The sequence below is a fragment of the Pseudoliparis swirei genome, chromosome 8 (genome assembly GCF_029220125.1).
Source record: "Pseudoliparis swirei isolate HS2019 ecotype Mariana Trench chromosome 8, NWPU_hadal_v1, whole genome shotgun sequence".
In the NCBI taxonomy this organism is placed as follows: Eukaryota; Metazoa; Chordata; class Actinopteri; order Perciformes; family Liparidae; genus Pseudoliparis; species Pseudoliparis swirei.
In genome coordinates, this window is record NC_079395.1 from 15171676 (window position 1) to 15195675 (window position 24000).

At 46.8% G+C, this 24000-nt stretch overlaps 1 protein-coding gene across 1 annotated transcript in view; it reads right to left on the reverse strand.

Moving 5' to 3' along the window:
• Positions 1-909: 909 nt before the first annotated feature.
• The window catches only part of ptch2 (patched 2), a 28814-nt gene continuing 5723 nt past the window's right edge, over positions 910-24000 (reverse strand). The window contains exons 3-23 of the mRNA XM_056421780.1: positions 18755-18944; positions 18595-18664; positions 18420-18511; positions 16047-16155; positions 15840-15926; positions 15608-15729; positions 14492-14639; positions 13270-13401; positions 13008-13163; positions 12808-12900; positions 12587-12712; positions 11379-11766; positions 10728-11252; positions 10097-10239; positions 9777-9957; positions 9386-9666; positions 7789-7926; positions 7085-7227; positions 3875-4268; positions 3211-3775; positions 910-3021 (exon numbers count right to left, since the gene is read on the reverse strand). Of these exons, the coding sequence (XP_056277755.1) occupies positions 2987-3021; positions 3211-3775; positions 3875-4268; positions 7085-7227; positions 7789-7926; positions 9386-9666; positions 9777-9957; positions 10097-10239; positions 10728-11252; positions 11379-11766; positions 12587-12712; positions 12808-12900; positions 13008-13163; positions 13270-13401; positions 14492-14639; positions 15608-15729; positions 15840-15926; positions 16047-16155; positions 18420-18511; positions 18595-18664; positions 18755-18944 (4118 nt within the window). The 3' untranslated portion in view covers positions 910-2986. The remainder of the gene's footprint in view (positions 3022-3210; positions 3776-3874; positions 4269-7084; positions 7228-7788; positions 7927-9385; positions 9667-9776; positions 9958-10096; positions 10240-10727; positions 11253-11378; positions 11767-12586; positions 12713-12807; positions 12901-13007; positions 13164-13269; positions 13402-14491; positions 14640-15607; positions 15730-15839; positions 15927-16046; positions 16156-18419; positions 18512-18594; positions 18665-18754; positions 18945-24000) is intronic.

Consider the following 24000-nt stretch of genomic DNA (forward strand, 5'->3'; position numbering starts at 1 on the left):
TTTATTGGAGCACTTGACGAAACATGAAAGAAATCCAACTGATCATCCTCTGAGGACCATGAAAAACCTCCATGTCAGTTGTCAAAGATGCGTTGCTCCGGAGGAAATATGGAGGAACGGGCGCTGACATCTTGTGTGGGTGCTAATCAGACATTTGATCACATCTGTAATAAAGGATTTTGGATTATGAATGGATCAAATGTTTGCGTTCAGGCAGAGGGAGCTGAGACGGCTTGCATGAAAGCTGGAAGTCAATAGAAAAACACCTGGATATCATAAGCATCGCATGAATTCAGCTTCAATTATAGCTGATGTGCAGAAAAATGAACCAGGCACTGCACCTTACAAGATAATAAGTCACATATGAATGAGTTCAATATTCTAAATGCATCAGGGGATTCATGCAATCAATGTTGATTTCAGTAAAGTAGTCAACAGAAACGCAGATGGTTATTGTGAACTGGGTTATCAACACTTCAAACACTCATTCCCCATTATGTTTAATATCCAGTTGCACCAAAAGCGTTTATCAGTATGAATAGATTGTCCGATGTCTAACAGTCCTGTATAACTTCTCTTGGAGGGGAATAGTTTGACCAGGGTTAATGAGGCTGAGACATCTTAAAGAGTCTTTAGCTTCTAGCTGATTTTATAGTTTTAATCAGATTCAGGCCTAAAAATAAATGTGTATTAAATGTGCGGATACTGCTGGGTTTTAATAATTGACATACTGCAATCAAACCTTTTGTTTTACACCCCAACAATGCACCCTGATAATAGAGTCGGTCTATTTAACCAGCAAACACTGTCAGTTTGTAAGTTTGCTTGCATGTGTGATAAGGAAAGGGTAACAGATAAACACACACACACAAAACACACACTCGAAAAGACTGGCAAAGACCACAGAAGCACTTTTTAAAAAAATTCAATTTATTTTGTTAGTTTAATTTCTATAGCAGGTGAGGGAACATAACGGTCACACAAGGGTTTTCTTGAGCATAGTTTTCAGAAGTCACAGTGTTTTAGACATGGACAAGAACATTTTTTAAAACATGACAATGAAGAAGGAAGGGCCAAGAGGAAACAAAAAAAACAAGGTGTAACAGAGACACAATCCTACACACCTTCTCATTCATGGTTCACCAACTGCCCCCTTTACTCCACCAAAAAAAAAGAAGAAAAAAAAGGCCTCTGCTCTAAAGTGTTGTCAACCCTTCCCTCCATCCCAAAATGCAAACAAAAATAAAACATCAAAACAAAAACAAACTTGCCAACAAATAGATATATTTATATATAATATATATTCACTCTTTAAAAATAGAACTTCAGTCTAGATACTAACATCTGTACAAACTACAAAAATAAATTTTAATATAAATAATTTATATGGCATGACAATAACATTTTTTTTCTTTTGAAATAAACTACAAATCAATGCAGGAGCTCCCGCTTCAACCCCCCCCTCCCTTTTTAAACTCCTCACCACTGTGTGACAACACCTGCAGGCGGTCGGTCTCCGGTCTGATCGAACTGTAAATGCTGCTTTGCTCCTCCTCCTTCACTATTCACGACTGCACAGTAGCTCCTCGACTTCTCTTTCTTATGTACAAAAGAAACCAAAGCTGCCACTTAAAAAAGAAATTATTTCCCTGCAATTTAACCTGGCAGTGATGAGACCAACACCGAACAACATCAACGAAAAATACTCTGTAAAGCAAATAACATGAACATCCTAAGAATGAAAGACAACGTAGCGTGTCATGTATGAGGTTTGTGAGACACGAGAAAGTGAGTGAGAGCAGGTCGGAGCAGTATAAAGGCTGAACCCGTTGACGTCATGTAAGAAATGCAACGACCTGAACGCGTTGCAAACCCAAAGCAGCCAGCAAAGAAAAAAATGGAGAAAATAATAATAACAATAAAATAAAATCACTCCCTTTGCATTGGATTTCATGATTCCCTTTCAAAATAACACAAGAAGGTGAACAATTGTCAAACACAAAGTGACCAATGTGAGCTTCACCCACTGTTGAGCTTACAAAGACTGCAGAAGGAAAAAAATATATCTTATCACAGCTCCTTCAAGTAGTTGAAAACTGCAGATGACGAAAGATTAAACATGAAATATGAATTAGGTGTGACCCTGCCAGCATGCTGGCTAACTGATCACACACTATTCAGATAGATGGGCAGGATGATGGTGATAACATCAGTCTACTACTGCTTCTTGACAAACATTGAGTGTCTGGACGAGACCAAACATATTTACACCAAAGCGAGAACATAATACTGAGTGCTGATTCCTGTGATAACAAGGAAAAGGGGACAAATTGAAGGCACGACGGTTACTACTGTTAAGAAAACAGTCTCTCTGCTTCTCTTTTTTTAACAGTGCACACTGTGAAAGAGAACATCTATAATTCATTTGTGTCAGATGCAGAATATCTCACATAATACTGTGTAAAACAATTAAAACAGGGCGGAGGAGGCGGGTACTGCATCTTTTTAAGGCAAATCACTATTTTTGAAATGTAGCAGCAAAAAAAGAAGATCATATCAAGACAAGTAGAAATCAAACACTGACCACATATGTTCAATAGCCTTATTTCTTAATAGCATCTCACTTTTTGTGGACGCTTCTTATATATAGCAAAGTTCTTATTCCATACACTGTAGGGGTGGGGGTGGGGGAAGAGATATCAACCACCCTACCAAAAAAGAAAATATTTTACATCTGAACTTTTACACAAGAGAATACCCAAGTTATACAGTACTCTTTTTAAATAGCTTCCTTCTTTTTTTTGTATTAAAATATATACTCATAGATTTATATAATTCTTAAAACGTCCTTTTTCTTCTTAATATGTCCTTGAAATAAATCCTCTCCTTTTTGTGTCAAGTGTATGTACAGTTGAGAGTTCAAGACGTGAGCCGCCAAGGTGCCCTGGAGAAGCAGCCGGAGGCTCGGAGAGGCGTGTGAGAGAGTCTAGCAATCATTGGCTGCCTGGATCCTCAACACACCTACACCAGCAAAACAGAGAAGACACAGAAGGGTCACATGTTGCTCATCGGGCCTTTAAAAGTAGAATGCACAGGAAATGTCACACTGCATGTATTTCTTAGTTTGTTCTCCGTTTTTTCTTTACGTCAGCTTTCAATTAAAATGACAAAAAATCCGGTAAACCTCAAATCAACTGCTAAGAAACTCACCTTGCGTCTTGCCGAGCGGATGCTCCGCCTGGCTCTGTGCCGCCTCCAAGTCCTGGAGCTCTAACGAGTCTCTCTTGCACGAAGAAAAGTTTGTTTTGTCGCCACAAGTCCTCTGAGCCGCCTCAAAACAGCCCGACTCGCTGTCCGTGTCAAAACCTTCATGCATGTAGCGTTGGTACGCCGTCCCCGGCAAGGTCGGATGCACAGCCACCGTCACGGAGGCTGTAGCGGTCACCATGGTGACGGGTCCCCCCGCGGAGCAGTGGAGCGTCGGCAGCGCGGAGCCGCTGTTGCTATAGCTCGGCCCTTTAGTCCTGTTTGGCTGAGGCGCTCTGCCGCTCTGCAGCCGGGGGCCGCTCTGATAAGTCCTCCCGAGGAAGTGAGGTCTTTCGTTGGGTAAGTGTTGCGCCTGCAGCCTCTGGAGGCCCGGCTGCGGCTCCCGCTTGTTACCATCCCAGCACGTAACCTGCGAGCCGAGAGGTGACTGCGCAGCGTGGGAAGATTCATTTGAGGGTTCGACTCTTCCGCCGGTGCCCGCTGAATTGTCTTTGAATGGCTTCACCACCTGTAACAAATAAAGTTTCGTCGTTTACTTTCATGGAAACACAGGAGTTTGAACCAACAGGGAGGGTTTCCATCGCATCTGTGTGGTTATGCGGCGTACCGTAAGCTTGGGGAAACTGGGGTTTTTGCTGGCTTCCAGCAGTATGTGAGACGTTGAGGGTGGACCGCTGGTGTGCGACGCCATGTCACAGTACTTATAGTCCTCCTCCCCGACGCCCGGCGTGGTGGTCATCTCGGAGTAATACTCAGAGTCAGACGACTCCGAAAAGGCCTGTTGGCGAGGCGACCGTGGGTTGTGGTGGCCCGTGTAGTAACCGTGGTGGGTCATCGGCGGGGGCAGTTGGGGTTCGGGGGAAGCCGTCGGCAGGCGACCGGCATTGTCAACCGGGGTGACCTCAGCCGGCGGGCCCATCATGGACAGGATCACTGGCAGGAGTACCAAGCCATTCAGCATCCCCAATACAGTGAGGATGGCCAACACAGCAAAGAAATACCTGAAGGGTGGAGAGCGAGAGAGAGAGAGAGAGAGAGAGACGTTAGCATGAACCAAAAGAAGACACACTTAGTACAACAAAGAACCCAACGTCCAATTAAAACTATGAGCTAATTGGGAGATCAGTTGGATTTTAGTTGAGGAAAGGATATAACACCTCTGTGTTTACACTAAACAGGTCTGCCTGGCCCTTCTTTTTATAATTTTTTGTGACAAAAAAATTGCACGAGACCACAGTGACCTGATGTTTTATACCGACAAGAACACACAAACACACGTGCATGTGCACAACTCCAAACACACACATAGTTGGCACTTGAGGAAGGGAAGTAGCTCAGGGGAAGAAGTCAGGGAAAGCCCAGTGTTTGCGTCTCAAAGGCAGGGAGGGCAAATCTGATTCCCCGCTCAGTCCAACTAAAACATGCTTTGATGCCTCCGCTGTTGCTGCTACAAGTCTTTCTCTCGCTGTCGGTTTGTGTGTGTGTGTGTGTGTGTTTCATGGAGCTCTGAGGAGGCCAGGGGTGGAGGCAGGCCACAAGAAAGAGCTTCCCGAGGAAAATTAGAGAGGACTCCACTTAAACACTAACAGAAAGCAGAAAGAGGGAGACAGTGAGATGCTAACCACCAGCCAGACTTAAAGAAAAAAAGAAAGAGGGAGGAAAAAAATTATTGTTGGAATGAAGGAAGAAAAAACATGAATAATAGCTGTATGGTGCTCTGGAAACATGCTTCCCTCCTCTGAATGGACTACTACAATGATTACGACTACTTCTCTTAACAACGGTCACTCTCCAGGAAAAAGTTCACGGTTTGCATGTCTGGTGTGATTTCCCCAACTCTCTATGGCACATTTTCTTCTTTTAGCGGTGTCCTTGTTTTCTTCCTTAATCAGAAGCACAACCCATGTCATCCTAACCACTTTTGACAAAACACTTCGGGGAGATATTTTGTCTTTTAAAAACCATGACTGCCTTTCAACCACACGCAGACGTTTAATCTGCGCGTTTTATTGAATTAAAGCACGGGCGCTGAAATCACAAATAGCTTTGGCGTTTCTATTTGATTTTTTATGACACTGCAGTGGCCACCACTTTTCAGCTCACTTGCCGATTCGATCACCGAACAACTTCTGTACATCGTGTGAAAAAACAAAAACAAGAGTGAGACAGAAAAAAAAGGAAGAAAGGAAGAAAGAGAGTGAGACATTGGTGGGACCTCCAACAGTGTCTCACTGTTAGGAATTCTGTTGTTTATATAAACTGTAATCTTTTCCATTCGTTGTCAGGCCCTGGGGAGATGTGTGTGTATGTGTGTGTGAGAAAGAGAGCGTAAGTGTTTACATGCCTGTACATATGTGCATTTCTCCGTGTGTGTGTGCACTCCTATGTATGTGTGTGCATGAGAGAGAGAGGACTCTGAGCGGAGCTGAATTAGGCTTGCTGTTTATTCAGTGCATTACAAGGCCAGGAGATGTTTACAGCAGTATATTTATGCTACTCCCCAGCTAGGCCGCTCTGGCTTGCCCCATTCACCCCACCACCGCTACAGCTACAGCTAAACAAGACCTCCAACAGAGAAGCTGGACCCTTCTGTCTCCCCTTCTCACCCCGTCCTCTGAAAAGATTTCTCACAGAACCAAAGGAGAGGAGAAGAGAAGAAAAAAACAAGATGCCGACAATGCACTTCCTGACTTTCTTCTTCCCGGTCCAACTTCCTATTCACTCTCAATTTCTCCCCATTTACACCTCTTTATCTTTCCGATCCGACACTGCGGTGGATCCGTTCATCTACCCACCCACCGAGACCTCGAGCGTGGAAAGCCACCCTGGCAGTACTTCTCCTCCCCTCTCTTCTTCCGTCTCTGTTTCTGCAGAAAAACGCTTTTTATGTCACGGAGGCCCGTTGCAGCCTGTGAGCTCAAGGTTGTGGTTTCAGGGTTTGGGCCGGGACCACATTCAGCTGAAAAACATCGAGCTATTCGCCTTTTTTTCCACTCTGACCATGAAACAGTGGTAGAAGAACACACGCACGCATGAGTACACAGCATTTTCAAAAACACTCACGCACACACACAGAAGGGAGGGTTGTCTGTTGGTGGGCTTCAGCTCATCGGACTGGATGACCAGTTCAAATTTAGATCCACTTTTTATGACGGCACCCGACGTGGAGGAACCAAATGCCAAAACGGATGATAGGAATTTTTACAGATTCCCTCTTGTATGTGTGTGTGTGTGTGTGCGTGTGTGAAAGAGACGCAGTGAACGAGAGAGAGAGCAAGAGAAAGAAAGAGAGATCACCCAGTGGGTAGCAGAACACTTCCATGTTTACGAGCAGCTGCTACGCACCCTTGATGTTTTCCCCATTTCTGTGCTCCAAGGTTGGGAAGACGGGTGTGTGTGTTTGTGTGTGTGTGTAGGTGTGTTTGTTTGTATGTGTGTGCCAAGAGTGACAGAACCAGGTGCATATTTGTCAGCTTGTATGTGTGTACATAAATAGGGGTATAACATTTCCACCTGTATGCACTGCTGACCCCCCACAAGGCTTCCTCCCGTCCCAAAGTAGGAGGATAGACAACTGGCTCCACACACACACACACACACACAACACACAGACACACACACACACACACTAATGGCGTCGAATCAAAACACGGCAACTTCTGAAGGTAACAAATGGTCTGTGAAGGATGCAGACAGTATCGCTGCGTGAGCGAGTACCGTCACTCTCACACACACAAGTACAAAAGTCGGCACATACATCGCCACACACACACACACACACACATGCATGGTCGCAGACACATGCACAGCATCTCACCTCATGATGAAGTCAAACTCGGACCCGGCCAGCATGAGAATGCTCAGCAGCGTGGAGATCGCGCCGTCGACCACCGGGGCAAACATGTGCTCCAGAGCCACAGCCGAGCGCTTGTTTCTGTTGCCAATCGCTGTGAGGAAGCCCTGCGTGGTAGAGGGAGGGGGGGGAGAGAAATTAGGTGGAAATCTTGCCAATCACACAAAATTGGATCGTCATTCTTACATTTGTTTTCTTTGTGTGTGTGTGTGTGTGGGGGGGGGGGGGGCACTTTGCTACACTGCAAGACTACACTATGCTAGAGAACTGCCAGCATGAACCCGGAAGCCAAACGCTTCCTCGTAAATCTTTAATCACATTTCTTTGACCTTTTTCCCTTTCCATTTCAGGCATTACGCCACAGGAGTCCGTGGTTTGCACTTTAAAACAATAATATTTGCAATGCAGCTTATTGCTTTCATAAAATCTCAATAACAAGTCAGTAAAATACATTTAATTTATTATTTTATTTAAACAGCATTACTGGTTGAATGTAATTCTTCCGAGGTAGGCAAATCCTGTGGCCACATGTCAGGCTGCAGTAAGTATTAAACGTTGAGTTCAGAGCGTCAGGTTTCAAGTAAAGTAGGTGTTTAATTGTGGGAGCTCAGTCCTCCTAACAGTTAATCCATGTGTGTGCTCTTGCTTTGTGCCGAGTGTTGACTTACCAGGGCGATGTGGATGGTGAACTCCACTCCGATGCCCACAGAGGCGATCAGAATGACCACAGGGATGGCGCTCAGCTTGATGCCGATCAGACCCATCATGCCAAACAGCTCCACCGTCATCATGGCCAAAATGAACACCTGTAAGGAAGATGTGGAGCGTTACAAACGGAAGTGTTTTCAATTACCCAGACTGAAAAACAATGAGATGATGAGGAAACCAGCAATAAAACTTAAATGAAAGCATGTAATCAATAAAAATTAATGTGCCTGAGTTCAGCCCTTTTGTTTCTTCCCCCCAGCACAATCTTTGACCTTTTGCTCAGGGTCTCAACCACATGGCATCAAATTACCCTCCCCGAGGCTAATGCCTTCCCCTCCTCCTCCTCCTCCTCCCTGTTCCTGCTCAGAGGTGGTTGAAATGATTGACAGCGCCTGAGACAACAGAGTGTGGCCAGTGTGTCACGACCAGAACCCCGTATACATCTGTCTGTCTTTGCGGGAAACAAATCGCCGGGTTTTTAACTGGATAGCAGCCGGTTTGCTTGTTTTACCATTTCCGATATTTTAATGCAACAGCTCGCAGTGTGATGCAGTGTTTCAGTTTACTTAATCGTAAACATGTGTTGTTACCGTAAACCGCAACGCAAACAACAACGAGTCTTCGAAAACGTTTCCCGGCCAAAGGAAGCTTTTGATCCCAGCGGGGCCTCGGAGCCGGGGCACGGTTAAATTGGAAATTATAAAAGACATTTTACTGCTCGACCACATAGGGCCGGGGTGAAACCTTCACAGGAAGGCTGATGCCAGGAAACAGTGCACACATGTAGCTCTGCCTCTCTCTCTGTGTGAGGATTATGTTGCTGTCTCAATCAGCGCTGCTAGGGATCGCTACTTAAATTATACACATTCCACTTGAAACGGGCACTGTTGTTGTGCTACACTTCAGCCCCCCCACCCCCCCCAAACGGTCGGGGATATGTGGATTTGTGTATGTGTGTGAGCTTGGGGGGCCCTTAAGGACCACCGGTCCCACCAGCTTGTGTGTGAAATGTTTTCCAACCGCTGAACACTCAGACTGTCTCTTTCTCTCTCTCACGTACACACACACACACACGCACACACACACACACACACGCACACACACACGCACATATCCCTGATGGATGGGTTGAGCAGGCCAAGGTCGCAACTGGGCAGATCTGTCCTGTCCCCAAGTCTCTCCCTCTCCCTCTGACAAAAGCAGTGAGGGAGTTGGAGGTAGAGGCTTCAGGAGGGCAAAGCCTTTCTCGCTCCTTTGCATTTCCTTTTCTAAGGCCAGCCCAGCCTACATTAGAATGACAAAGGTCCCTGTGTGTGTGTGTGTGCATGTGTGTGTGTGTGTGTGTGTGCGTGCGTGCGTACTGGCCCTCCGCAGAGAAAAAGGGGCCCCCCTAGACAGCGTTATTGAGCTGTGCTGAGAAGGGTGAGAAGAAAGTGAGAGGAGGAAAGGGCTAATGATGTTGTTGAGGTAGCATGATTGGGAAAAAACGCAGAACCATAGGAAGGATGAGGAAGAGGTACGATGAAGAGTGGTAGGGCAAACTGGATGCTGGCTTACAATGATGCCGGCAGTCCAGGGGTTGAGCAGGAGGATCGCACAGACCAGGAAGGTGCAGGCCAGCACCATGCTGATCGCCAGCAGGAACCAGTGTCTGAGTCCAATGTACTGCTCCCAGAACAGGAAGGGGTATCCGTTCGGGTAGTTCAACACGCCTTTGCGGCCAAACTCGTCGCAAATGGCCCGCACACTCTCGATGGCTTCCACAAAGTCGCTGGCCTGGCGAAGGCCGTTCAGGTAGAAGGGGAACTGGGCAAACTCCAAAGGCTCTGCAGCTGGGACTGCAAGTAAGAGAGACAAGAAAGGTTAGATTTCCTATCCTTTTTTTCTACTTTGTACTGCAGGATATAATATATTCTAATGTAATAATGTGTTGTGTAAGAAGACTTACTGCGCAGATTCTCCCCCGTCGTGTCGTACTTGTCATGAATCCACTCTCTGGGATGGGGGTAGAAGTTGGCCTGGGAGGCCGCAAAGCCCAGAGGATCATTACTGACCCAGACGGTCAGGTAAATGTAAAACACCTCCGCAGGGATCAAACCCTCGGCATCCACCAGGCGTCGAGATGTCAGCTAGAGGAAAGTGAAAACACAATTGAGACATTCTGGCATTGAGTTTTTTTTTGAATAAATGGTAAAGAGACTGCTAAGGTCCGCAAAACCACACGCGGACACTGTTTTAAAGTGTTTCCCGTGGCTCTCGTCGACATACCTGGCTGTAATTAAAAGGCTCTTTCTTGGAGCCGGTCTGGATGAGGAGCTTGTACGCCAGCGCTCCGTCCTCTGTGCCGTTACGATAGCTGCCAGAGGTAATCCTGCCGGCCTGCCAGTCAGCATCAAAAGTAGCCTGAAGACCTGCGTGTGAGGTAAAACACACATGGAAAAAAAGAAAAGAAAAGATTACTGTGGTTGTCATTTATAAATATTATGATTTATACTATCATAAAATGATCCGAGTGTTCCTGCATGTCTGTCTGGGGGCTATCTTTATTTTTCTTCATCTGGCTCTGATTGATTAGGTTGTTGTTAGTTATCACTTCCTCCTGACTGGGCCTCTGACATGTTCTAGCCTGAGGACACACACACACATGCAAGGATAACCTCTGACCCCAACCCGTCTACTGCGCCACCCCTGAGCCCAGGTGGACGGGGGTAAACAACAGCGGGACTGAACTTTTATTCACCCTTTGCAAGTTCTCACCTCCGCACGCGCACACACACACACACACAAATTAATTACTGCCCTTGGTTAAAAAAAAACATAATTGTTAAAAACTCCCATTGGGACAGAGATTAACTTATTATCTGACTAACTAAATAATAAATAAAAGAGTGACTGTTACCTCTTAGCCAGTCCTGGAAGTAGTGCAGCCACATACGGGGCAGTTTGTTGTCGCTGTCTCTGACCACATATTTCACAGAGTTGAAGGCGTTGTGCAGCTGGATCAACAGCCTCTGTGACCGGGCGTAATCAAATCCATCCATGGTGACCAGGTACATGTTGTAGAAGGAGAAATACTTGAACTGGGCGTCGATGAAATCGTACTCCTTGGTGTCGCGTGGCACTATGTCGGTGAGATAGAGGCCGTCGTGCACCATGGTGGTCCCATACAGGCTGAGGCCCAGCAGGCCCAGAAAGAGAACCACCACGATGGCTTTGCTCTTGGGCTTGAGGAGCAGCGGGGCGTATTTCTCCCTGGCGAAGGTCGACAGGTTCCAGTGGAGGAAAGGGAGTGGGACGCACTCCTTTCCCGATTTAGAATCCTCCACCTGAGCCAGGAGGTCCCGTGTGGAGCTGGAGGTCGGGGTGAAGAGCTCGGAGCCGTAAGGGTCGGGCAGGGAGGTGGTTGGGGGGGGAGGTGTGACGGCTGGGGGGAGGAAATCCAAGCCGGAAATTAGTGTTTTGGGTACTGCGGTTTATTCGCGCTAACTTTACAGAACACTTTGGACACAAAATACCATAATTGTTGTGATCTTCATGTCGCCGTGTTTACCTTGAGGCTGTGACGTGGGGCAGAGGATGATGGACGGCGGGCTGGTGGAGATCTGCGAGGTAGGTGGTAGGATTGTGACGATGTGCTGGCCGGCCGCGTCGCACTGCGTGAAGGCCTGCACCGTGGTGGTGATTTGGGTGCTGGTGGTGATCGTCGATCCCGCCGCGTATTGGTGCGTGTGCGTCGTCGGCGTCGAAGGCGCGTGCGGCTGCTCTCCGGCGTCCGAAAGCTTGTGCGGAGAGAGGTGGATGACGCGGTCGGAGCAGGGGCTGTACAGGCAGCAGAGGATATCCAAGCGCTTGTCCTCGCGCCGGTGGAGGTCCAGACTGAGGATGGCAGGGAAGATGAGCAGCACCATGCCGAAGTTAAACACGACCACGATGGCAGCCTGGGGAGCGAAACACACAGAGACAAAATTAGAAAAAAACAAATTGAGGATTGACAGGGAAAAATGTGTGAATTCACAGACACCTTGTACCAGCTGGGGGGAGTCAGTGCTCTTTCTTGTTCTTTTTTTTGTTTTGTTTCTTAGACCACAGCCCAGAAAGCCAAGAAAAGCCCTACTCTAAATCACCAGCCAGGAATACTAAGTGAGCCAGAAGGGCAGAGGAAGAGAGAGAAGAGAAAGAAAGAACTCCAGAATGAAACAACGACAAGAAAGATTGAGAGAAAGTGTATCATATATATATGTATGTATATATATATATACATATATATATTGAGAATATAACCATAACCCTTCACCACCACAGCTGCCTCCCCACTGCAGACCCTGAAGCTGATGTTCTAACTGGCTGTGGTTTCCCGTGTGTTTGCGTCTATGTGTGTGTGCAATTGTGTGTTTGCTTGTGTGTAGCAGACCACCCACAGTTCGTCACAGATCAGAGCAAACCGCCTTGACGGGCCAGTGATATACTGATCCACTCCTCCCTCTCCTTCTTGTTCTTTCTCTGTCTGTTCATCACTCTCTGTTCTCTGATTATTCCACACACACACACACACACACACACTCACATTTATGCACAAAAATGTTGGCCCTGTAGGTGCAGTGGCAATAAAACTGTGAACAAAGGCTTTCCTCGCCCTGAATGAATGTCACCTCACTTAAATTATCTCTTTCATTTTCAAAAGAAGCCTCCGGCCTCTCGGTGTGCGATTATGTACGCGTGTCTGTGCGCATGCGCGAGAGGCCGCGTCGCGAAACATACCTGCAAAGAGAAAGCTCGCAGGGCAGGAATGGGGACGAGGGCAGCCATAAAGAACGCAATCATGTTGTTGATGGAAGTCAGCGCCACGCTGGTGCCGGTGCGCCGCAAACAGTCTCCTGTTCGCTCCTTTAAAAAAAAACACAAGAAAGCAGACAATGTTCAGAGGGGAGGAGAGGAGAAGAGAGGAGAGGAGATAAAAGGAAAGGATGTCTTAAAGGTACCTTAAAGGGGATGTTACTTCCAGCCTCTGTGAAGGAATGAGCCAATAGAAACATGTCATCCACACCAATCCCTAATGCCAGGAAGGGAAGCACCTGGGATGGGAAGAGAGAACATGGAACATCAACAGCTGGGCTTTAAAAACAGAAAGACCCCCTTACATGTCACACAATCCATGTCTGCAGATCCCTTTGTGTTGTACCTGTGTGGTGGCAGCATTGAAGGAGAGGCCGAGCAGGGAGCAGAGACCCAGTCCTGCAGCCACTGACAGGGCGACTAAGAGCACGCCGGCCAGCCCCACGGCCCCCTGGGACTTGGCACAGTCCCACCGTAGCATGGTCACACAGGCATAGGCCAGCTGGAGAGAAGATGTTCAATATGAGCTTCTTTTACCGTACAGTTAAACATTGTTTCATGAACTAACGAGCCATGACCGCTTGACACAGATCATTTGTTGGGCTTACCATGAGCAGGTACCCGCCGGCCACCCTGATGACACTGACATCAGAGAAGGATTTCATGATGTCGTTGAGGGTGGTGGTGGAGAAAGCGTGGATGGCCTGGCTGGAGTTAGATGGGATGCTCTGGTGGACCAGCTGGGGGATGAAGATAAATTAATTAGCAAAACAAAAATACACCAAATGATAAACTACTCATCATATTACCTCATAAATAATAAACAATTAGATTGACAACAATAAGATACCGCCAGCACTGGAGTGAGAGTTAAATGAACCACAAAATCTTGGAGGGTCTGAACTGCTGAATTTTTTTCATGCACATGAAAACAGGACCGACCCAACATCTCTCCTACAGCCTCATACTTCAGGGCCATCTCACAGAAAAAGCACCCTGTCCCTTTGAAATGTGTGTGAAAGTGAGTATGATTGTGTGTGTTTACACGTGCTCGAATGTGTGTGAGTGTGTGTGTGTGTACGTATGACAACTGAGGAGTAATGAGCACAGATGCCAGAGGTTATGAGGTCAAAGGTGAAAGGGATGGGATCACATGGCTTGTGGGGCTACTCTCTCCACTCTGTGCCGCGGATGGACTGAAGCTCCCCACCGATCTGTTTGACTGTCCACATTTAGTCATCCTTCCAAATCTGAAATAGATCTGTTCTTGTTATTTAATGTGTCAGGAGGAAGTGTTCTGTTTCTGTCAGTTTACGTTGGATTTTTTTTATTTTTTTTAATGTTGCCTGTCCGTCCTTGCATATGTCCCTTAGCCCCCCTCCTCTCTCCTTACCCTCACCGTGGTGGGTGTCAGCTATCACAGCAACAGCTTGTTCCTATAACTAGGGCTCTGACAGAGAGAGATGGTGGGCCTACCACACACACACACACACACACACACACGCATTCACACACACCGACTGCCCTGCTCTGCCCCATGATTTGCTTTACAAGGGAGCCGAAGACTGATGGAATTCAGACACTGCAGAAAGTCCCACACAGTGTTTTTGTGTGGTGTGCGTGTGTGTGTGTGTGTGTGTGTGTGTGTGTGTGTGTGTGCCAAAGCAAAACAAGCACATGGACAAGGGCATGCCTCCTCATTCTTCCTCATACTTCTTGTTGGTGGCTACAATCACACTATCCACTCCAGCTTTACGTGTGCATGTAGTTTGCTCTGTGTCTGTACGAGAGCATCTCAGTATACGTGAAATGCGTGACGTGTATTCGCACCTTCACAAATTTCCTCTGCCAGGACTCGAGGATGGCGGTAGCCTTGTCTTCATTCCAGTTTATGTCGTGGATCTCGTAGTCGTCTTTAAAGTGCTCGTACAGCTGCTTAGGACTCATCAACAGGAACATGGTTTGGAGAGCCTCCGCACTGCAAGACACACAGATGCAATCTTAGGACACCTCCCAGATGTCTGGCTCCCCATGCAAACAGTTTATTGTGTGTTGAGCTGAATTGAAACCTTAACTGCATCATCCATCTCACGACTAGCCGATTAAAAATCATCCGGTCATCCCTTCACCTACACAGGAGCATGTGCCTCACTGTGAACGTCTGAAGGCAGGTGCCTTTTCTTCTCGGATCTGTCTGCCTGTCTGCCAATGTAAACGGCTAAGAGCAGGTGTTATCTAGTCTGCCCGTGTGCCGGTCTCTCGGCTGCAATCCCAGATGTCCTCAGGTTTTCTTGGCACGGACACGGGCGAGCAGCAGCGCTGCTCAAAATGTGAAAGAAATGCTCATAAATCACATCTAAGAGTCGTCTAAGTGTGGCTCTTGCAGATGGGACTGGAATCCGCTTTCATTTAAGGCTCTTTTCGGCCTGTGTGTGTCATGAGCTGGGCTCTCTGAGCAAACACCGGCGCCTAATTTGTATCGACCATGCTTTTAAATCCAGTTGAAGTCAATGGAAAAAGACTACAACTGAATTCTTAAAAGACAGTTCAGCTTCAGGAAAATGAAATAAAACATTAATTTGAGTGTTTTTCCCTCTTTCTGTATCTTCTTCTTTTTTGGTCGCTTACACACAAAAATGGATAACAGGGTGTGTGTGCCGGTTGGGGGGGACTCTATGTGGCTGTCAATCCCTCGGGATTAATAAAGTATCCATCTATCTATCAATCATCTTTAATTGGCCTATCTTGGAGGAAACCAATCCCTCTCGGTACCAGGCATTCCTAGCATGTGTCTGTTGGGTTTTTAAGCGTTACATAGACTCGCCGTGACGTGCTCGGCTGGCTGTAATCACACAACCTCTCGATAACACGGTAAGACAAGAGCCAATTTATAACATGCTATGTATTAAAAAGTGTCCGATCTTTCTCCACATGTCAAGCACACACCTCAGCAGAGTATCCTGGCTGCTCTTGACCCGCCCTCCCAGGATCAGCTCCTCCTGCCAGTGCATGAACTTCCGGCTGAAACCGTGGCAACCACCCTGGAGACGCCCAGCAATGTCAGGACTCTGAATGGATGAGCAGACGGAAAAACACAGAGAAATATGTCAGGTGTTAGTTCTGAGCGCTCCTGTAATCGATGAGCTCTCTTTGAGATATAATGATATTTATAGTTTACCTCTCCTTGCTCCTTGTTGGGGGCACTGAGAGGGCAGTCAGGGTCTGAGGGGTCCAGACATGGCCTGTTCATGTAGGCATGTCCGACCTGAGGAATCAAACAACATCACTTAAGTCTCAGTATAAAGAACAAATAATTGCAACCACACAAGTCTTTCATTCAGTAAATCATCCTGTATGTCCGTCAGGCCGTATTTGTGATTCCCACCTGAGCTTTGTCCAACATCTCCCTGAATCCTTCCAGTGAAGTGAACTGACTCAGCTCCTCCATCAACTTGACTGGATCTAGATTCATCCACTGGATGTCCGGCATACCCCTGGAGAACAAAGACACACACGCGATGAGCGTCAACACAAACATGTGTGACGAGAACCTGAAGAAGTAACTGGGAAATAGCTTGTATCGCGTTGTGCCGGCGAGGCCGCATTGGCTTTGCATTCCTGCTAATCTCTACCGTGTGCAGATATAAGAGTTTAATTGTGTCTCCCTGGCTGGGCCGGGCTACACAGGAGGCTCGCTGCAGATACAGGATAAAATAGCGTTTATTATCCTGTTTCACGCTGCCACAATGCCACAAGGAAAAGGCACGGTGGCTGCCTGCTCGCTTCCATTCCTCAACGTCCTGCACCGAGTCACAGCGATTACGTCTGCCTCCCAAACATCTTGATAAGGAGGGAGGGAAGGGGAAAGGTTGGGTGGATGGATGGGAGGCACATAGGTGAGGGATGAGAGGAGAAGCAAAGGGGAAACTCTCATGTTGTTTCTCGTGTGATGTTCACAGACAAATAAACTCTATTCTGAGCCTTGACTGTTCCGCCATCCTCCTCCTCCTTAAAATAAATTCACAATTTTAGTATAAATCTAGTCTAAACTGTGCTTCGGTCTCGCTGAAGGGACCAATGTCGAACAGGAGTGTTTTACATCATCAATTCACACACCGATATCCTGCTCTGGATACTTGATTTAGTTTTTACTGCATTTATCTTCCAGAAAATGAATCGATCCACTTTAATATTATTGATCAATGTTGTTTTTTTAAAATCAAACCATCCCAAAAAAAGAAATACTTTTAATTCTGTGCAATAAATAACACTGATGGTGGGCAAAGTAAGAAAGAAGACAGTCAGACAGAAAGGGATGGAAAGTATCTCAGCTCTGAGCCCGATCTCCCTCCAATGGCTGATGAAGAGAGCTGCTCTCCTGTTCCCACATACCAGCGTCCCTTTTGCTGCTGCTCGCAAAGACACACTCCTTTATCAGCTACGCTTTGCTTGAGTGAACCGAGCCTGGGCCCTTTTGTTTTTTCATAGATTGCCACTCTTTGTTCACCCAAGTTTTTGCTCTCTCTCTCACTCACTCACTCACTCACTCTTCCTCCTTCTCTTTCCAAATCTGCCCCTCTCTCCCTCTTCCCGTTTCTTTCTCTCCATCTCACACTTCTTCTTTTTTTCCGCATTTAAAAACGAAAGCTGAAGTGAAGCGGAAGCTGAGGGGGGCTCCGGCCTCAGTGGCCACCGCAAATTACCTTCAAGAGAACTATTAATAAATCACAACAGATGCTGAACACTTGGTGGGACTGACAGGACTACTTGGAAGAAGAGCATCAAAGAGCCTCTTCTCCCTCACTATTGCTTTGCTGGGAGATGCTCAGGATGGGAATCTTGTGTTTGTTTCTGTGTTTGCTGGCCTGTCATGCAACATACCGCAATCAGCTGGAGAAAGAAATACAAACAAATAATTTGTTTGCAAAGAAACATCTGCTATGACCTAAACTTCTTTTATAAACTAAGGACTCAATTGAAATATCACTTTGGACGCCAACAAAAAGCTCTCTTTCAGTGACTCAACATCCTGAAGGGAACGTCGCCCTGAAAACAGGAAAAATGAATCTGCAAAAGCCCGAGTACGCCCAGACTCCACTGTTAACCGTCTTGTAGCTTCACTCTGTCTTTCTCGAGGGACTTGAGGCTTGAATACTGCCCATTTTATTTGTTGGACAACTTGGGAGCTGGGAGCCCGGGGCATTACCATGAGAATGCCGAGTGTTAGCCGTGAGCTGACAAAGCCGGCCCCCCTCCCTCCTCCGGGGCCCCTGCACTGATGGACACTCACTCGTAAACTGAAAGAATGCTTACCATTGTCTGACCCAAAGGGCTCCCCTGCCACCACCACCACCGTTGCTGCTGCCGCCGCCGCCGCCGCCTCCCCACCCTCCATTCTACCAACCCACCACCCAGTTGCTTCTGCAGCCATCTCCTCTCTCGCTCCATCCCTCCCTCGTCCTCACTTTCTCTCTTTGAATTGCTCTGTCAGGACCCCCCCCCCCCCCACCAGTCCCTCTCTGGGCTCTTAAAGAACTCTATTACTGGCCGCCGCTGTCAGTCACAGCGCTCACTGGCCGAATACTGAAAGCCCGACTGTACGTCTCCATCGAGCGTGTGTTCAGAGTTACCTCAAAAGCTCTCGTCTGCAACGCAAGTCAAGCGGAAGCATTGACAGCAAAGGGAGAGCCAAAACCTTCTATGACATGTTTAAATATGCAAAATAACAGTAAGTCGGGTCAAATATTCCAGGACTTACGGTAAATAGGCGGATCCTCCCTGTAGTTTGGCCCCTTCCCAAAAACAGTCCAATGGGGTGATTATCATACAGGGGAATAGCTTGTCAATCATCTGGGATCAGGAAATAGAAAAGAAGCATGAGCAAAGAACAGAAACCAGGCATGAAATGAAGAGTCAGTGTGTTGTAAACTCACCCTTTCAATCATGACGTTTTCTATAATGGGAACTCCTGATTTATAGCATATTTTGTTCAGATCCCACGATCTACGAGAGAGAAAACGTGTTATAATGTGTCGCTGTTATTGTTGATAGACGATGAAACCTTGTCACAGAAGTTGTCCGTGGTCGACTTACTTTCCAAACAGTGACACCTGGACCTTGCTGGCGGACAGGGCGGCTTCCATGTGAACCAGCAAAGCCTCCTGGGTAAGAATATTGGTGCCCTCTTCTTTGGGGGTCTGGATAAGCATCTGTGAGGTAAATACGGACTCCTCTCCCTGCTTCTCCTTGGTGTAGCGGAGCTCCGTGCTCACCCGACTACCAGCTAGAAAACAAATGAGAAAAGGACAAATTAATACTGAATTCTTGAGAGAGATAGATAGATATATGTACTATGGTATTCATACATCAGCACATCTTTATACAAAGACACACACACATTTGGAGCCTATAACAAAGTGTGTTGCATGTGCATGTAAGCACACACACTGACACAAGAACACACACATATTTCGACCAACGCCCTCGGTCCTCGCCTGTGTTGGTTTTGAAGGCACTTCACACGAGCCAATGTCTGGCCAAGAGAAATGAGTAATACAGCTCCTCATTGGCTCGTTGTGCGAAACAGATGTGCCCTGTTCATTCGGAAAACCGGCTCTCTGATGCCCCAAAAACCCTCGGCTCGGGGCAGAAGATATCCATTTAGACATTTTGAATACCGGAGGAAAGAGCATGATGAGAGGAGAAGCGAAGAGTTGGTTCAGAGGGATCAGCCCGTGGCTCACAGACGATCGTGAAGGAAATGCATCGGATAACTTACGAGAGGTTGAAGAAAGGCACATGGATTCATAGGGAAAGAGAGATATTAGATGTCAGAGGAGGTGATGAATAAAAAAAAGAGCGAGAGAGAGAGAGAGAGAGAGAGAGAGATGTTGTGCTGTGCGGTAGACTCCAGCCCCCTAATTACAGGAGGTTGCCCTGAAAAGAGTTTGCCAGCCGGGGGGATCTGTGCCGGTGCCAAGTGGACATGAAACATGCCGCGCTGGATCACAGCGGGCCGGTCTGCCCCTCTCGCTGTCCCACTACATGACAACCCCAGAGAGAGAGAGAGAGAGAGAGGGAGGGAAGGGGAGACGGGGGAAGTTTGGAAACGAGGGCTACCTCCTTCTAAATTGTAACTCTCGTCCATCTTTTACTCACTTCCCCTACCAACCCGACAGCACATATTCCCCTCATACCCTTAATACTCTACACAAATCCTGCCCCTTGTCTTTCTCTCTCCGTCTGTCTCCCTCTTCTTTTCTCTCTCCCTTCCCCTCACACTCTCTGCACCTCCCCCAGCCTGGAGCAGGCTCCTATAATTGATGGGGAGAAAAAGAAAAAACAAACTATTCCGCCTCCGCCGCAAAAGTGTGAGATCAGGTTAGAGCTCTGGGCTTCCGAGACAGTCCAATATTTCTAGGCTCCACTTCCGAGGCTTTAATTACCTACGCAGGGGCTTCAAAATATACGGTCACCTCATTTTTTTTTTTTTTTAAGTGTCTGGCTCAGTGCATCCCAAGAAGAAGAAAGAAGTTATAAAGCTCTTCTTCAAATTGAACCACAATGAAAAAATAATATTTCCTCACTCTTTGTATTTGAGAAGATAACAATGTGTTGTTCTTCCAGAGCACAGAGTTTATTCTACTTTCAATGTCAAGTACAAGTCAAGAATCCGTACGGTCCTCATCGCCGCCCCTCATTCCTTGCCGCACAGATTTCCAATCAAACAAAACTACAAAATGGAACCCTTTCCGTTCGTGGACCTCTTTGACATCTGTTAAACCTTTTTTGACATTTCGTATGTTAACCTCTGCAGTGTGGGGTTTTGATCCCAACAGGAACTGGGTGGCTCGGAGAGACTCTGGCTCTGTAATTACAGGCCTCCTGAAGTAAATTATAGCTATTTGTGTCTCGTTCCTCCCATCTGGACCACCCAGGCAGCCAGTCCTCTCTCTCTCTCTCGTTCTCGCCTTCTCTCCTCAACCCCTGGTCCAGCCCCAACCACCCAACTCTGAAGCTTCGGGACTTTTCTGCTCAGTTCAGCTCTGTTCAGCTTACCGCTCGCTCCTTTTCTGTCCTTTCTTGTCTTATCTGTCTTTTCGTGGTTTTCTCTTCTCTTTTTCCTTGTCTACTTCTTTCTCTATCCCACTCTTTTTCAATCCCCCTACCCTCTCTCCCTGCGCTCAGCCTGGGCTCCACACAGCCTTAAAGAGACAGTTCCCGGAAATGTTCCCACCCTGAGAAGAAAGCGCCTTTGAGTGTGGAAATCCGGCGTTTCAACACCCCGGTGGCGGCTAATTTTTACGACACGAGCAATTTTCAGACATGAAATATGAGTATGTGTGAGTCAACATGATAGAAAAACATTGGGGGAATGAAGAATCCAAAAATGAGTACCACTCATCCACACATCCATGGTTGTTTATTGAGAAACTCGACCACCATCTTAAGAATCTTACAACTCGACTTGCTGGGTGCAACATGTGAATTCATTTAGCTTCACCACTAAAAGCACTTTCACAACAGTTACGACATTGGGAAAGAGAAAAGCACATTAAAAACATCACAACAAGCCCTGACACGGTTTCACGGCCGTACACGGATATCATGTGTGTGTGAATATACATCTGTGTGTGTGTCTGTGTGCGTGTGTGTCTGTGTGTGCGCACCGGTTTGAACACTTGGCCCTGTCTCCGCCAAACCCAGTCATTTCCTCTCCACCTGACCCTTCCTTTTCCAAAAGCCGAACACCCAGAATCCCCTAACTCTCTGAAATATGTGCTGCTTCTCACATCTGGCTTCTAGGACGGAGCCAATGTCATCTTTAAAGTGCTGCGCTTCAAATGTATTCTATTTTATTCTCTTCTGTCTTCGTGGCTTATAGGCCAAGTCCCAGTTCCAGGCCATGCTAGGTCAGACCAGGCCACCTTCAAAGTTCAGTGTGGTAGATTAGCTGGATTAGGGGGCCTCTGAAAGGCCCCACGCTGCTATGGAGGAAGACCCAAGACGAAGAGGGCTGAAAGTGACATGTATGCTTTACCTGCTACATAGTGCATTGGATTTGACCCTTTCCTGATGTTCACAGCATGGCAGCATGATAAGTCCTGAACGACTTCACAGAAACTGCTTTAATAAAATATAGATTTAAGGCAAAACTCACCATAGAGTATCAACACTATGAAAGAGGACAGAAAGTCATTCCTTGGCTGCTGTTTTCTCTGCATCATTTACTTTTTTCCTTCAGCCGTTTCTCTTTTTCACAATGTTCTCCAATAGAGGTCCTTTATTTCTTTTGATTTACAGCAAAGGAGCCAAATGAGAAACTCATTATCCTGGACTGGCAGCCAGCATCACAAAAAAACGTCCTTTTGTCACTTGTGGACCCGCCAGCATCAGGACTGTGCCCCACGTTGGGTCCTCAGCCCGGCCCTGCCCTCTGGCATTCCCGAGCCAGGGCAGATGGGCCGTTCCTCCACACAATCCTTCAGCGCTGCGGCTCCAGACTGAATGCAGACCCTTTTGTCATTCAACCCCTTCAAATTCTTTCAGATGTTTCCCAACAAACATCAGAATAAAATAAAGAGGGAAGGGGTTTTTTTCCACAACAAAAGCAAATGGACCAAAACTTTCCCAGCCTGTAAAACAATGACAGAGCTGGCTGTGGGAGGGTGAAGCCGGCACTTTGGTATCTCACCTATAGAAATACAGTCTGTGTGTGTGTGTGTGTGTGTTTTTTGTCTTCACACACACGCTGATCTGTTCATTAATCTACAAGGACAGTTGTGGAAACCCTAAATAATGTGCGAGCATGAAAAGACAAAATGTATCCGTTTCAAAGTGTTTAAATCATGCAGGTCCCACCATCATGAAGAAAAAAACTGCCCTGAGATCACACCTTAAAAACAGTATAAAACAGCGAAAACAACATGAAAAATCTGTTTCACTTATATTCTATTCAGATGTGCCAGTGGTGTTAGCCACCACACATAAATTTCCACCGGGGTTGGCATTTAGGCACTTTCTATTTCCATATGTATAGGCTTGCCTCTGCTAATTATGCTAATCATGGGCAGAGTTGGCCACTGTGAAAAATAGTCACATTAGACACTCCACTGACCGCTAATACTGCTTAATGTGTGGTTGAAACATACATTCATCCCTGCCTGAAAGGCAAAAATTTTCCACGTTGCTGGTCTCATTCAGACGAGAAATGAATTTATTGAGCCCAAGAACCATTTCTTTTATTTCCCTCCCAAGGACCAAGAACATGTTCAGCCTCTCTCCACCTCCCTTTACTTTTTCTACGTTCCCGGTGTAAGGACAAGCGAATGGCGCAGACTCGAAGGTGACTGGTGCCGCTTTGTTTCGTGCCGACCAAAGACAAAGGTCGCTCTTTAGCCGGGAAACAAAGGGTGCCGCGCTATTTTGATTGAGTTTCCATTATTCCATGTTCAGTTGCATCGCAGCCTTTCTCAGTATGTTGCATTCAATGTTGCCGTGACTGACAGTCCGCTGACCTTTTGTTTTCCTTTAGAAAAGCTTCGGCACCAAAATAATCGTACAATGTGTGTTTCATGTTATCGCTGTAAATGTGATTCACGAAGACTTTCGTGAAAAAAATTGCTCATACAAAAAAACAAAATAGTTAGGGAGCAGTCAGTGTGACTCCAGTATCATGGAGGCCATGTGTCTTTCATATGCACATATATATGTAGCTGCTCACTGTGTGTTGATTTGTTGGGGGGTGGTCTTGGTCTGACTGATGAAGAGTGTGTGTGTGTGTGTGTGTGTGTGTGTGTGTTAGGGGGGGGTGAAAAAAAGGGATGGAACGAGGGGGACTTGGATTGAAGGATGGCGGGAAGGGGGGTGAAATAAACATTTAGAAGTGACCCAGGTTGACTCTGGTCTTGTTTGTTCTCTCTACCAGTGAGGTCCTGGGCCCTGAGCGCTGGGAGTTTATTTATCTAGCTGGGGCACCACCGCGCACTATTCACCTCCAATAATGCCTCATAGAGCTCCCTTTCTCTGTCCGAACTGGGGCGCTGTGTGCTCTCCAATGAATTATAGCATTTACCTGCTGTGCCGCTCTGAGGTTTGTTTAGAGAAACCGCACCGAACGCCGAAACGCCCGCGTGTGCATTCGCTCGTTTGCGCAAACTCAGATGTCTCTCCTAATGAATCCTTTTTCTTGGCCGGATTTTCATTGCTCGCTGACGGAGCTAGCGCGTCAGTCTCTATGCATTCAGGTTACGGGGACTGTGTATGGTCTTGGCCTCCCCCTTTTCTATCCTCTTTCTACATGGCCTCTTTATGGGACATGTGGTGCGCCTGCTATCCGG